A 12028-nucleotide genomic window follows, 5' to 3' on the forward strand; every position below is an offset into this window, starting at 1 on the left:
CCCACAATAAAAGCCATTGGATGCCCTTACAAAATCCCAGCATCCGAAAGGGGAACATGAAACAGAAATGTAAACAGGACTGGGATTTCACAGAGGACAGGGATCTGAAATTCGGAGGAAGGGCCATGTTTTGGTCATGGCAATTGCATTCAAAATTTGTCTCTATTGTGTTCGTCTTTTTTTTTTTTGAGCGGCTCAAACCGCCCCCTCGATTCATGAATATTTCAATTTGTGTTAATGAAAAGTCTGGCGTAGCCATAGTGACTTTTTTTCGAAAAGAATGGGAAATGTTTTTATGAGTTTTCACTGCGAAATAGGATAGCCCATAGCCATTTCGTTTTTTGAGAATTTGAGAAACTGCTGATTTGGTTAACATCGGTGTATTCAGTGAAAAGTGAATGAAATAAAATTTGTGCAACAAATTATTTAAGTTGTACTTAAATTGCCTTGTTTTCTATATGCGCATGTAAGTTTATAGAATATATGTGAATATATTAAATTTAATAAGCACTGTGAAAGGCTAGCCACGTAGTGACGAATGCGATTTAGAATAACAAGCCGGCTTTGAAATTCTGCCAAAAATATAAAATCCAAGAGCTTTAAGCTGAGCTCCAAGCTTTTCGTTTCGATTTGAATAGAATTTTAATATAGTCTACCCTTGGGATGTTGAAAGATATACATACTTATACTAAAGCAATTATTCTCAATTTTCGACTGATTTATACCCACTCCACATACATAAATAATTCTAAGGTCAAATCGATGCGAATTATACCAAGATCAATCCAAAGACTCAGCACCAAAAATTGCTTGAACAAAAACACCTAACAAAATATTCACACCGGCTAGTTCGTTAGACAAGATAAAAACCGAACCGAAACCAAAAAAAAAACGAGAGTGATGAAAAAAAAAATCATTTCCGCAACAATAAAAAGATTGAGAGAGACTCAAAAACAAAGGCGTGTAATAAATCAAAACAAAAAATCGTCAAACAAGCGGACAACTTCACGGATTTCACAGATTTTGATTATGAAGCCACAAATTGATTAGCATGAAAAGTGCCAGAGCTGAAAATCCCTATTGAAATAAATGAGACAATGCCGAAGACAGAAGTCCAATAAAATTCAATGTCAAAGTCAAGTGCATTAGGCAGTAAGATTTTTTTAGGCCTAAAACTATTGTTCTTTTTTTTCTGGAATTAAAGGTAATTTTTAAATTCCAAATATGCATTCTATAGATTTCATATAGTTCTATAATTCTGCATGCATAGAAAACGAATTTTGTTTAGATAGTACATACAAAACTTATGATCATTTATTTATGCTTATATAGCTAAATCTTAAACTAGAATCAGTTCAGGCAAGAAAGAATTACTACACATAATAACAAACAGTTTTTGAAGGCCTTAACTAAAAACTAAAGCCCCATTTTACACTGGCCATTGCATTTAGGGTGTGATTTAACGAGATGATTTGATGGCAGGCCAGTGTAAATGGGGCTTACACCTGATTGTGGAATCAACTTTGGGCTAAGGTGGCTTCACTGGATGAAACCATGATCCTGCTTGATCATATCAGCTGCCTTCTCGGCAATCATGAAGACGGGTCCATTCGGATGTCCGGACATGATCTCCGGCATAATGCTGGCATCCGCGACTCGCAGATTCTTGATACCGTGGACACGGAGACGATGGTCCACCACTGCAGCTCGATCTGATTTGGGACCCATCTTGGCGGTGCCGGAATAATGGTAAATGGTGAAGGTGAAGTGCCGCACATAGCAGGCCCAGTAGGCCCAACTCTTGTAGGGATGCTGCTTGCACGTGGGTATCTTCTTCTCCCACAACTTGGCATTTATCGCCTCCATGCCACGCTGTTCCATCAGACTGATGGCCTTCAGTAGACCCCGCACCGAGATATCCACATCGTAGGGATGGGCAAAGTAATTGGCATGGATCAGGGGATACTTGAAGGGATCACTGCTCTTCAGCATGATGCGACCGCGACTCTTTGGGCGCAGAATCATGGGGAAGATCATGAAGGCATTCAGTGATTTGTCCTCGATCTCGGCAAAGAGTGTATCGTATATGGACTTCTTCAAACCAAAAGCACGTGAGATGGCCGGATTGGAGGACATGGAACCGCCCACCAGGAAGAGCTCAATATCCGGCCAGCCGTCCTCATCGCGTTCGTGATCCAGATCCCAGAAGGCAATGGCCTCGCAGCCACCGGGGGATCCATATGGTCCTTCCATCCTGTTGAATCGGTTAATGAGTGTGGGATCGGAAAAGTCCTCGAACTTCAGCGAAGTGGCATTGGTGGTAAACGTAACCGCCGGAGCCGTGTGATCCTGAAGATTGTAACCCACTGCCAGATCAGCCAATGGCTTAATGCCCACTTCGCGAAGATGTTTGGCTGGTCCCACGCCCGACAGCATCAGCAGTTGCGGGGTATTGATGGCTCCGGCGGAGACAATCACCTCCTTTCTGGCCAGGATCTTCTGCATGCGTCCCTCGGTCTGGACCATAATGCCATAGGCCGTCTTGGTTTGCGGATCGATGAGTACCTTGGTCACCAGCGCATTCTTTCTCACATGCAGATTGCTGCGCTTGCCCTTCAGCGGATACAGATAGGCACGATTGGAGCTCCATCTAGTGGAATTCCTGGTGGTGGTGTGCAGGAAGGCCACACCATTCTGAATGCGACCATTGTAGTCCCTGTACTTCAGACCATCCTGCTGCGCAGCATCGACAAAGGCTTCTGCGATCTTCGAACGCCAGTTCACATAGCTGACCTTCACCGGTCCATTGCGACCAACATAATCCTCCTCAGCATCGGGCACACTGCTGCCCTCGTATTTCTTGAAGTACGGCAGCACATCCTTGAAGCTCCAGCCGGGATTTCCCAGTGCCTCCCAGCGATCGTAATCACGGCGATTGCCCCTGGTGTACATCATGTAGTTGAGCACCGAGCTGCCTCCCATCACCTTGCCCCTGGGCCAATTGCATCGATTATTGTTCATCGCCAGGCAGGCGTGATCAGATGGCTGGGTCCTGTACTTCCAGTTCATCTCGCCCAGCTGCAGGAAATGCGCCACAATGGGCACGTCCATGACGAGTCGCTCGGGACCACCGGCCTCTAGAAGCAGCACTCGCCACTGCGGATTCTCTGAGAGTCGGGCTGCCAGGGCACAACCAGCCGTTCCGGCGCCGACCACTATAAAATCGTACTCGCTGTCCAGTATCACATTGTTGTCATAGTTCTCCAGCTCCACGTCCGCCTGGCCGCGTCTCAGAAAGTTGATCGTCTCGAAAAGGACGTTATTGTTATTCTGGGCAGAGATTTGACTCCAGGTGGCCGTATATGCCAGGCACAGGCCCACAAATATTAGCGATTTGCTTGCCATTATTGGGCGTTTAGTTACTTGTAACGATTTATTCAGCACTATTCACACCGATTGCACAGTCAAAAAAAAAAAATATATATATATGGATATAGCTGAATATGATGGACGAACGCGTTCTGAGTTCTTGTGATCGACGCGATCGCGAGCGTGTTGCCCAATCGGATACGTAACTAGAAATGCTGACAAATGCGGTGGCCAAGTTCAATTTAATATTAAATTCGGCGGCGATCGGCGAACGAAACGATCGCTTTGCGAATCTCTCGGCACACTCGGTTTTCAGTTTTCGGGTTTTTCGGTTTCTTCGGCTCGCCAAGAATCTTCAAATCTTTCGGAAGACTTGACTATGGACACGTTCACAACCATCTGCGCAGACAAACACAAACACAAAGACGAAGAGCTGCTTAAAACTGAAAGCTCTTACGATCTGAATCTGAATTTGAAACTGAAAATGTATCTGTATCTGACATTGACTTGAGCCAGCCGATCGACGATCGTTAGCAACTGTGAATAAGATGCGGAAGCCGGTGTCAAAACATTAAAGGGCCTCCCATGGCTAGAAAACCACTGGCTAAGATCCTCTTCGATTGGTTTTGGGCTGCAATTAGCATAGTGTCATCGTGATTCTGCGTGATTCTTTTTTTTGGCAGAAGAATTCGGGCGGGGTTCTTCGAAGAACCTGTCGCCGACGTCTCTGGCTAAATGTCAAACCAGATCGTATATAATTATGTACATAATATAGAATTTTATCGTTCTAGATGTCTATCGGTTAATTCAGCTTTTTATATGAAGCAGCATGCTTATTAATAATATTTATTATTTATGCCAACAAAAACAAGATGAAAAAATGTTTTTATAGACTAGTTGTTATTTTATGAGCGTTTCATCGCAAATATTACACCTGTAAAATTGAGGTTTCAATGCAGGAAATAAGTAAGATTGATGACAAGCAACCAACAATTTCTAATTGATTTGCTGAGGTTTAGGTATTATATTGTTTATAATATGCAAACAAATTGAAATATCATGCGAAGAATCATAAATCAATCTGTTATTTTAGGCTTTGTTGTAATTCCTTTTTAATGGCGATAAATTTACAACAAAGTTGTCATTTGTCTTTTACCCTTTTCTTAACTTGGAAGTGCAGAGTTTGTACTGTATTGTATCGTTTTTAATTCACTAGAAATCACTCAAAGGAATAATATTTTATACATATCTTAAGATAACCCATCGGTTTAAGAAAACATAGTGCGCTTTATACGACGTTATGATCCTCCTTGATCATATCGGCTGCTTTTTCAGCTATAAGGTAGACCGGTCCATTGGGATGACCCGAGATCAAATAGGGCATAATGCTGGCATCCACAACGCGCAGTTTGTCGATTCCATGGACCCGCAGTCGGGCATCCACCACCGCCGAGGGATCCGTTCGAGGACCCATCTTGGCGGTTCCCGCATAGTGGTAAATGGTGAAGGTGAAGTGTCGCGCATAACAGGCCCAATAGGCGCTGCTCCTCCATTTGTATTTCGCACAATTGGGTATTCTCTTCTCTAATAAGTGTGCACCAATTGTCTTAAATGCGGGCATATCCAGTAAACTCACTGCCTGTTCGATGCCGCGAACTGTGATGTTCAAGTCATAGGGATTCGAGAAGTAGTTGGCATAGATCCGTGGATGCTCCTCGGGATTTCGGCTCTTCAGCTTGATGCGACCGCGACTCTTGGCGCGCAGAATCATGGGGAATATCAGAAAGCCATTGGCACTCTGGCGTTCGAGTTCGCCAAACATGGTCTCATAGATATTCGATTGGATGCCCAATGCCAGACGTAGGGCCAAATTCGTTTGCAATCCACCGCCCACCACAAAGAGTTCCATATCGGCCCAAGCATCTGGATTACGGGCATCGTCCAGGGCGTAGAATGATATGGCCTCCACACCACCCGGTATGCGGAGCACTCCGCGTCCTTTCAGGAAATCTGCCATTGCCTCCGAGCCGAACATCTCGCTCGTTTGCAGCGAGCTCACGTTACACAAGAAGCTGATGGCCGGAGCTATGTGATCCTGGAGGTTGTAGCCCACTGCCAGATCAGCCAGTGGCTTTATGCCCATCTCCCGCAGATGTTTAGCGGGTCCCACGCCGGAGAGCATCAGCAGTTGGGGTGTATTGATGGCACCCGCCGATAGGATGACCTCCTTTTTGGCCAGAATCTTTTGCATTTTGCCATCCATTTTGACGATTACACCAAATGCCGATTTCGTCTGCGGATCAATCAAGATCTTGGTAACCAAGGCATTCTTTTTCACATGAAGATTTCGACGCTTTCCCTTAATGGGATACAGATACGCCCGATTGGAGCTCCAACGGGTCTCATTGTAGATGTTCGACTGCAGATAGGACACACGAATCTGCTTATCTCCATTGTAGTCACCTCGCGGCAATCCTGCGTCCTGGGAGGCCCGCACAAAGGCGTCTGCGATCCGAGTCCTCGTCTCCGAGTAGCTCACCTTTACCGGACCATTGCGTCCCACCAGATTCTCATCGGCATCCGGCACTACGCTGCCCTCGTACTTCCTGAAATAGGGCAGTACCTCCTCGTAACTCCAGCCCGGATTGCCCAAACTTGCCCAGCGATCGTAGTCCCGGCGATTGCCCCTGGTGTACATCATGTAGTTGAGCACCGAACTGCCCCCCATCACCTTGCCCCTGGGCCAATTGCAGCGATTGTCGTTCATGGCCAGGCAATAGCTATTCGATGGCTCCGTCTTGTACTTCCAGTTGATCTCGCCCAGCTGCAGGAGATGCGCCACAATGGGTATGTCCATGGCATAGTTCTCGGGACCACCGGCCTCCAGGAGCAGCACTCGCCACCGGGGATTCTCGGAGAGTCGGGCGGCCAGGGCACAACCAGCTGTGCCGGCTCCAATCACTATGAAATCATATTTCGCCGATATGGCCTGACCCTCGTCCAGATTCTCCAGATCCAATTGCGCCTGACCGCGACGATAGATCTCGAGCATATTGATCAACGCATTGCCCGTGTCAATCTGGCTAATCACCATTGAGGACTCCAGTAGCCAGACGACAAGAAGGGTTCCGATGTGATTTCGCGGCGATGTCATCATGGAGCTTCATCACCTTGCAGCCAGACTCACTCGACTGCCGCGATCGACTGGAACGTTGAGTTCTAAGAGCAGAACTAAAACCTAGAGGCTGGGGGTAAATGCAACTACAAAACTCATGGGGGCCCTGCACCGTTGACAATTATGGCTCTTGGTCCGAACTATCAGTCTAGTTCGAGATTTATTTTGTATATTTTCCAACAACAGTGGAAACTGCGAGTATGTGTGGAAGAACATTTGTGCAATTGATCGATCGATCAAAGATCGTTAACATTCCAGCCAAAATGCAGTGCGAATGCACAAATGAACGATTCGCGGGGTATCGTATATTCTAAATTGTGTGCTGAATACAGAAATCGCTTAATAACGGGGTCTGATCTAATAAGCATTTCGATGGATTGTGGCTAAGGGAAAATAACGAAATTAGAACTTGGAGGTGACGATGGAACTGTGACTGGTATAATTATTACATCAGAGCCATTGATTATTATAGGATTCACAGGGGGAACAACGGAATATCTTGAACTTTAATTGTTTGCAAAACCATTAGGGTATGAAGTTATATCCGGTATAGCAATAATATTAAAGGAAAAATGTAAATGGAAAATTTTACAAAATATTGCGGTTGCCAAGTGTAATGACAGTGTTTAAATGATGTAAAAAAAAAAACCATGAAATATGGACCTAAATATACCGTGACAAAACTGGAAAACGCAAATTTGAAAAGCAAATATGCGAAAAAGATTTCATTTACGAAATGAACTCAACATTATAAACTCAAAACACCAAGAATGTGCTGGAGTTTCCAAGATGGCAAGAGTATTACTAAAAGGTTTATGGTAATTGGTAACTGGTAATTAACTCATCTAAATTATTTATTTGTTAATTTATTTGATTTGTTTCCAAATAATCACTGGGCAAACGATCAGTAGTCGCTTCTAATTGTACTTGCCTACTAGTAAATGGTGAATGGATTTGGAGGCATGTAATGTTTGTTTTTATTCATGGGGCTCGGTTTTTTCTATTTTTTTTTTTGTTTCTTTAAAGCAAAGCTTTGTGTTTAGTAAGTAATTTTTATAATTATTTCCGCTTGCATGTGAATATTCGTGAGCTTAGAATGGGAGAGCCCACGAGAGTCGATTGGCAGTTTGGCAGACGCTGTGAAAAATTCCAAGATACCCCATGCCCGCCCGGCTTGGAAACTTGCTGGCTTACTTGGCAACGTAAACTTGGCCAGTCGACCGCAACCGTATGACATACTAAAAAGAGTAAAAAAAAAAAATGTATACAAAATAAAAATAAATTAAAATAGTGCTTAATGCTTTTTTGATGTGTTCTCCGCCCCAAATGGCGTCGTTCTGATGGTATATGTTTAGTCGAAGGACAGTCGCCCAGAGATTCCGTTTCCACAAGGAGCATATCATCATCATCAACGCAGGAGCACACGATCGGCATACAAATAAGCTCCGTAAGAGTTAAGAACCCTCGACAAATCATCTGAAGGGCAACCCAGAACCAATCTCCGTTGACATTCAAGCCCAAATGAGCCGATACGCTGGACACTTTGGAGTCAAGGCTGAAAAAGCATTGCGGCTTCCAATTTCGCAATTCGTCTGCGATTCGCGGGCTTCAAGTTCGTTGAGCTGCCATTCGATTATGTGCAGTGCAAACAATTATTGTGAATTCAAACAAATTAAGATTAATTAATTCAAAGAATTGAGATTATTGAAATTAAGAGTGTAATCAACATATCCATTAGTGTATTCATTATTTTCTTCATTTTTTCTGCAACATTTGTGAGCTCTGTATTCAAGTTGACATTTAAGAAGGTAGTACTCTTTTTTGGCCAGTGCATCCAGCTAACGGCAATTAAAGCTTTGACTCTTACTATCGATAGGTATTGTGCTGGCTGAGATACAGCAGCAAAATGACTGTTTCTGTTCGCATAAAGTCAAGAATTTAAGCAAACTCGTTGTCTTTGACCGAGTTTTCATAGTTGGCAACTGCCGATTTTGGCCAAGCTGCTCTTTGCACTGACTGACAATTCGTTTATTTGGGGCCTCGACCGTGTCTTTAGTGGCTTATTGACACTCACTGGCTGGCTGGCCCATGGCATTCGATGGCGGCAAAACAGGATGCCAAATCATTTAACTGAAGGACTTACCTCTTGTTATCAAATTAAATATGAATTGAATTTCCCTGTTGATACAGCTGATGGCTTGACATTCTGCCGAATGACTGGCAGAATTTGAGAAAATGTGCTGGCCATAAAATGTTCTTAACTTAACCATAAAACGCGTCTTATGGGTTTTGTTTTTTCATTCTTCTGTTTTGTTGGTGGCGATTAATTGCACTGACTTCGATCATCATGACAAAGCAACTCGTTCACTACGAAAAATTTGCATAGACAGTGTTTTAGATGTGGTAATATTTGCCGATCGAAAAACAGTTAAGAGATCTCATCCCTGATTAATGCAAAAAACCAGTTTTTTTCGCGTTTTGTTACATTTAAAAAATATGTTCAAAAGAGATATACATTTTTGCAAGAACTAAGAGGCTCGATGTTTTATGAATGAATGAAGGTAAAATATATATTCAAGGTTCTTTTTTACCATATAATATATATATATTTCTTACCACAAACTAAATACTGAACATACGTATTAGGCAAAAATCATTTCGTCGCTTATTTTTACATTTTCTTAGCTTAATTTAAACAAGGTATTTTTTTCAAAGCGGGTGTTTCCTATGCCAAATTTCGACATGCTAAATACAGCAGCTTTATTAGCTGGTATTTTACGACAGGTCATTACAAGCAGTCACTTAGGAGGGTACACACAAAAAAAAATATTATTTCCGGATACATAATATAAGCGAAATATGTTGCTTTGAAGTTTTCAATACGGAAAACCTTTTACAAATTGTAGCTGACATCAATTGTTTTATTTTCAAACGTATGTCTACATATATCTTCATATAGTAGTTCAACCTACAACTGTCAAAATTTCAAAATAATAGAGCATAAACCAAAAACTTTTTGCATATAACATCTAAAACTCTGGAAAATGCGCAGACCAGCTGTAAGGCCACGTAAACCTAGGATTACATGTTATCCTAAGGGTTTACCTCTATCTAGAAGATTTTCAAGTTCGACAAGTTCCGACAGTGAGCCAGGTTGTTCCCAAAAATATTTAAAAAATGCGCAAATCAATCGGAACTTAGCTGAAACTCTGGGTCCAAATCCCATTTGCTTTAGTGTCCACTATCGAAGTCCTAGTCAATTCGAAAATGGTTACGATGCGGATACCGATGATCTTTGTGATGATGAAATTGATGAAGGGGATGATTCCACAATCACGAATCAGCAGAATTGTATCCCGTCAAGCTCAAGTCCATTGAATAATTTTGCGCTGCCAGATTCGATTCCATCCAATAGATTTGGTGGATTTCTACATGTCCTCTCTCGTAGTTTGTATCACTCTTTGGCCAGGATTGCCACTGGAATTGGATTGAAACATCAGCAAACTGCCTGGTACAAGAACTGCTGGCAAAGTCCTGGTTCCAAGCCAAAAAGTGCCCATCTAATGGATCCATCCGCACCCAGTTTGATTGGAAAGATCCCGCCAAAACATCAAAACAGCGACAGTTCCACAACTTCGAACTAATATCGTTTAGATTTAGCCCCAAATTGCTATAGTCTGTAAAATATAGGTTAAAATATATAACCAAATATTCGTAGTCTTTTCATTTAATTAGTAAATTTAAATATACATTATGCACAACCGGAACCACTGCGTAAATATTGTACAAGTATTACTTCCTTTAAATATTATTGCATTTTATTGATTGAGTGATTTCCATAATTCGATTACACAATGGAAATCGACGCATTTTATTGTAGGAAGTCAAGCTGAGTAAATGAATCAATTATTGAGACTTCCCCCGAATTTTTGTAGCCGCAACAAATCGATTCATTTGCAGATGATTGACATGACAAAGCAGAACAGAAGTTGAATAACATTTTGATACGATCATAATGCGCATAATTGCTATACGCCAACGCGAACGCACAAATATAGATACAGATACAATCCAAATAGATATACGGACCAAGTTTGGCCAGATAACATTATTGTTTGCCAAGCACTAAAGCACATTAAAGTGTGCAATTATTTGATTTGAATGGTCAATGGAGTACACTCAGTTCAAAATGAAATAGTTGATGAAGTCAGGAAGTTGATTGGATAGATCAGAGCAAAGATGATGATGGAACCCGGGGTTCATGGATCAAACTTAAGTGCTATAAATAAATATCGAGAATACAAAAAACAATTTGTTTACTTATTAGAAATGGCAGAGCTTCAATTGTAAGCTAATAACTTATTAGCTTACAATTTTGAAGAGTTCTATGGAAATTAAATATTTTGTTTAGTAATGGAAAAATCCACAGAGTTCCATCAACAGACTTCTACCTAATATTATGCAAATCACTGACTCAATCAACGCAGAACATCAGCTTAATAGTTCTTATAAAAAATTATAAACTCACCACTGAATCATAAAACCCGATGTCTGCCCAACATTTCCGTGCCCCAAGGTTGCCCAAATAAGTGACTAAGAATTTTTTGTTCGCTTTGCAGCGAATTGAGACTTGATTGGCACCTTTGTAACAACTAAAAGAACTGGCTATTTGGGTACACCACATCGTATATATGGGTCACTAATCATCAACCAGGGCCGTGAATTAACAGAAAATAGAAAAAACGCTAGACACTTCCGCTTGCTGAAAGAATGCTGGCATGCTACCATGAATATTTATGCTGTAATCTCGTACAATTCTCAGTTTTTCATGATTTATCGAAACCAATTATAATATTTTTCCTCTTTTTTTTTTGTTTGTATTTACAGGTGAGTGGCGTATGCAAATAACTGAATACTACGACTATACCGCGGCAGAGATCAAGTTCATTGGGTCTGGGTCAACTGCTCGCACACGATGGCTTGTCTAACGGAGATCGGAGATCACAACAAGTTGATTGACCTCTAACTGGAACGGTAACACATCGATCCGGAAGTTGTCTTTATCATTTTTACTGCAGACGATCCGCTGCTATATACTTCCGCTGGACATTGACCCAGTTTCGACTCGTGAATTTTTGCAGACTCTCTGGCCAAACTTAGCATATTTGCATGGGTTTATTGCGTTTTTGGCCGAGATTGATCGCTGGGAGATTTGCGTGTGGACACATATGTCTAGGGCAAATCTGGTGATTTGAACTCGTGGCGAAATTGCAATTGGTCACGTAGACATTGGGTCACCATTTCGTTTTATCCGTTCTCTCTGTGCCTTTTTATATTTTTTTTTTTTTGGGGCGTGGCTGAATTAATTTCACAAAACAAGTCCGAAAACAATTAAGTATGCGACTAGTGGATACCGTCTATGAATGTGAATTAACTAAACTCGCACTTTTTGAGAAACGACATGGCGTATACGTAATATGAAAT

The 12028-nt window shown here is 41.9% G+C and overlaps 4 protein-coding genes across 8 annotated transcripts in view; 2 read left to right on the forward strand and 2 right to left on the reverse strand.

Annotated features, from left to right (window-relative positions):
- The window catches only part of LOC6725966 (flotillin-2), a 101242-nt gene that overhangs the window by 10407 nt on the left and 78807 nt on the right, over positions 1-12028 (forward strand). The gene's annotated exons all lie outside the window — the stretch shown is intronic.
- On the reverse strand, positions 1284-3972 carry LOC6726564 (glucose dehydrogenase [FAD, quinone]). Its single transcript, XM_002107482.4, has one exon. It carries the CDS (start codon positions 3403-3405, stop codon positions 1540-1542), a length of 1866 nt encoding a protein of 621 aa, XP_002107518.2. The 5' UTR covers positions 3406-3972; the 3' UTR covers positions 1284-1539.
- On the reverse strand, positions 4454-6598 carry LOC6726565 (glucose dehydrogenase [FAD, quinone]). Its single transcript, XM_002107483.4, has one exon. The coding sequence runs from the start codon at positions 6524-6526 to the stop codon at positions 4658-4660; it is 1869 nt and encodes a 622-aa protein (XP_002107519.1). The 5' UTR covers positions 6527-6598; the 3' UTR covers positions 4454-4657.
- On the forward strand, positions 9496-10261 carry LOC120285324. Its single transcript, XM_039297253.2, has one exon. The coding sequence runs from the start codon at positions 9589-9591 to the stop codon at positions 10186-10188; it is 600 nt and encodes a 199-aa protein (XP_039153187.1). The 5' UTR covers positions 9496-9588; the 3' UTR covers positions 10189-10261.

Source organism: Drosophila simulans, chromosome X (assembly GCF_016746395.2).
Source record: "Drosophila simulans strain w501 chromosome X, Prin_Dsim_3.1, whole genome shotgun sequence".
In the NCBI taxonomy this organism is placed as follows: domain Eukaryota; kingdom Metazoa; phylum Arthropoda; class Insecta; order Diptera; family Drosophilidae; genus Drosophila; species Drosophila simulans.

Excerpts from the sequence above, each read along its gene's own strand:
- LOC6726565 (XM_002107483.4), bottom strand. The coding sequence starts at position 6,526 with ATGATGACATCGCCGCGAAATCACATCGGAACCCTTCTTGTCGTCTGG.
- LOC120285324 (XM_039297253.2), top strand. The coding sequence starts at position 9,589 with ATGCGCAGACCAGCTGTAAGGCCACGTAAACCTAGGATTACATGTTAT.
- LOC6726564 (XM_002107482.4), bottom strand. The coding sequence starts at position 3,405 with ATGGCAAGCAAATCGCTAATATTTGTGGGCCTGTGCCTGGCATATACG.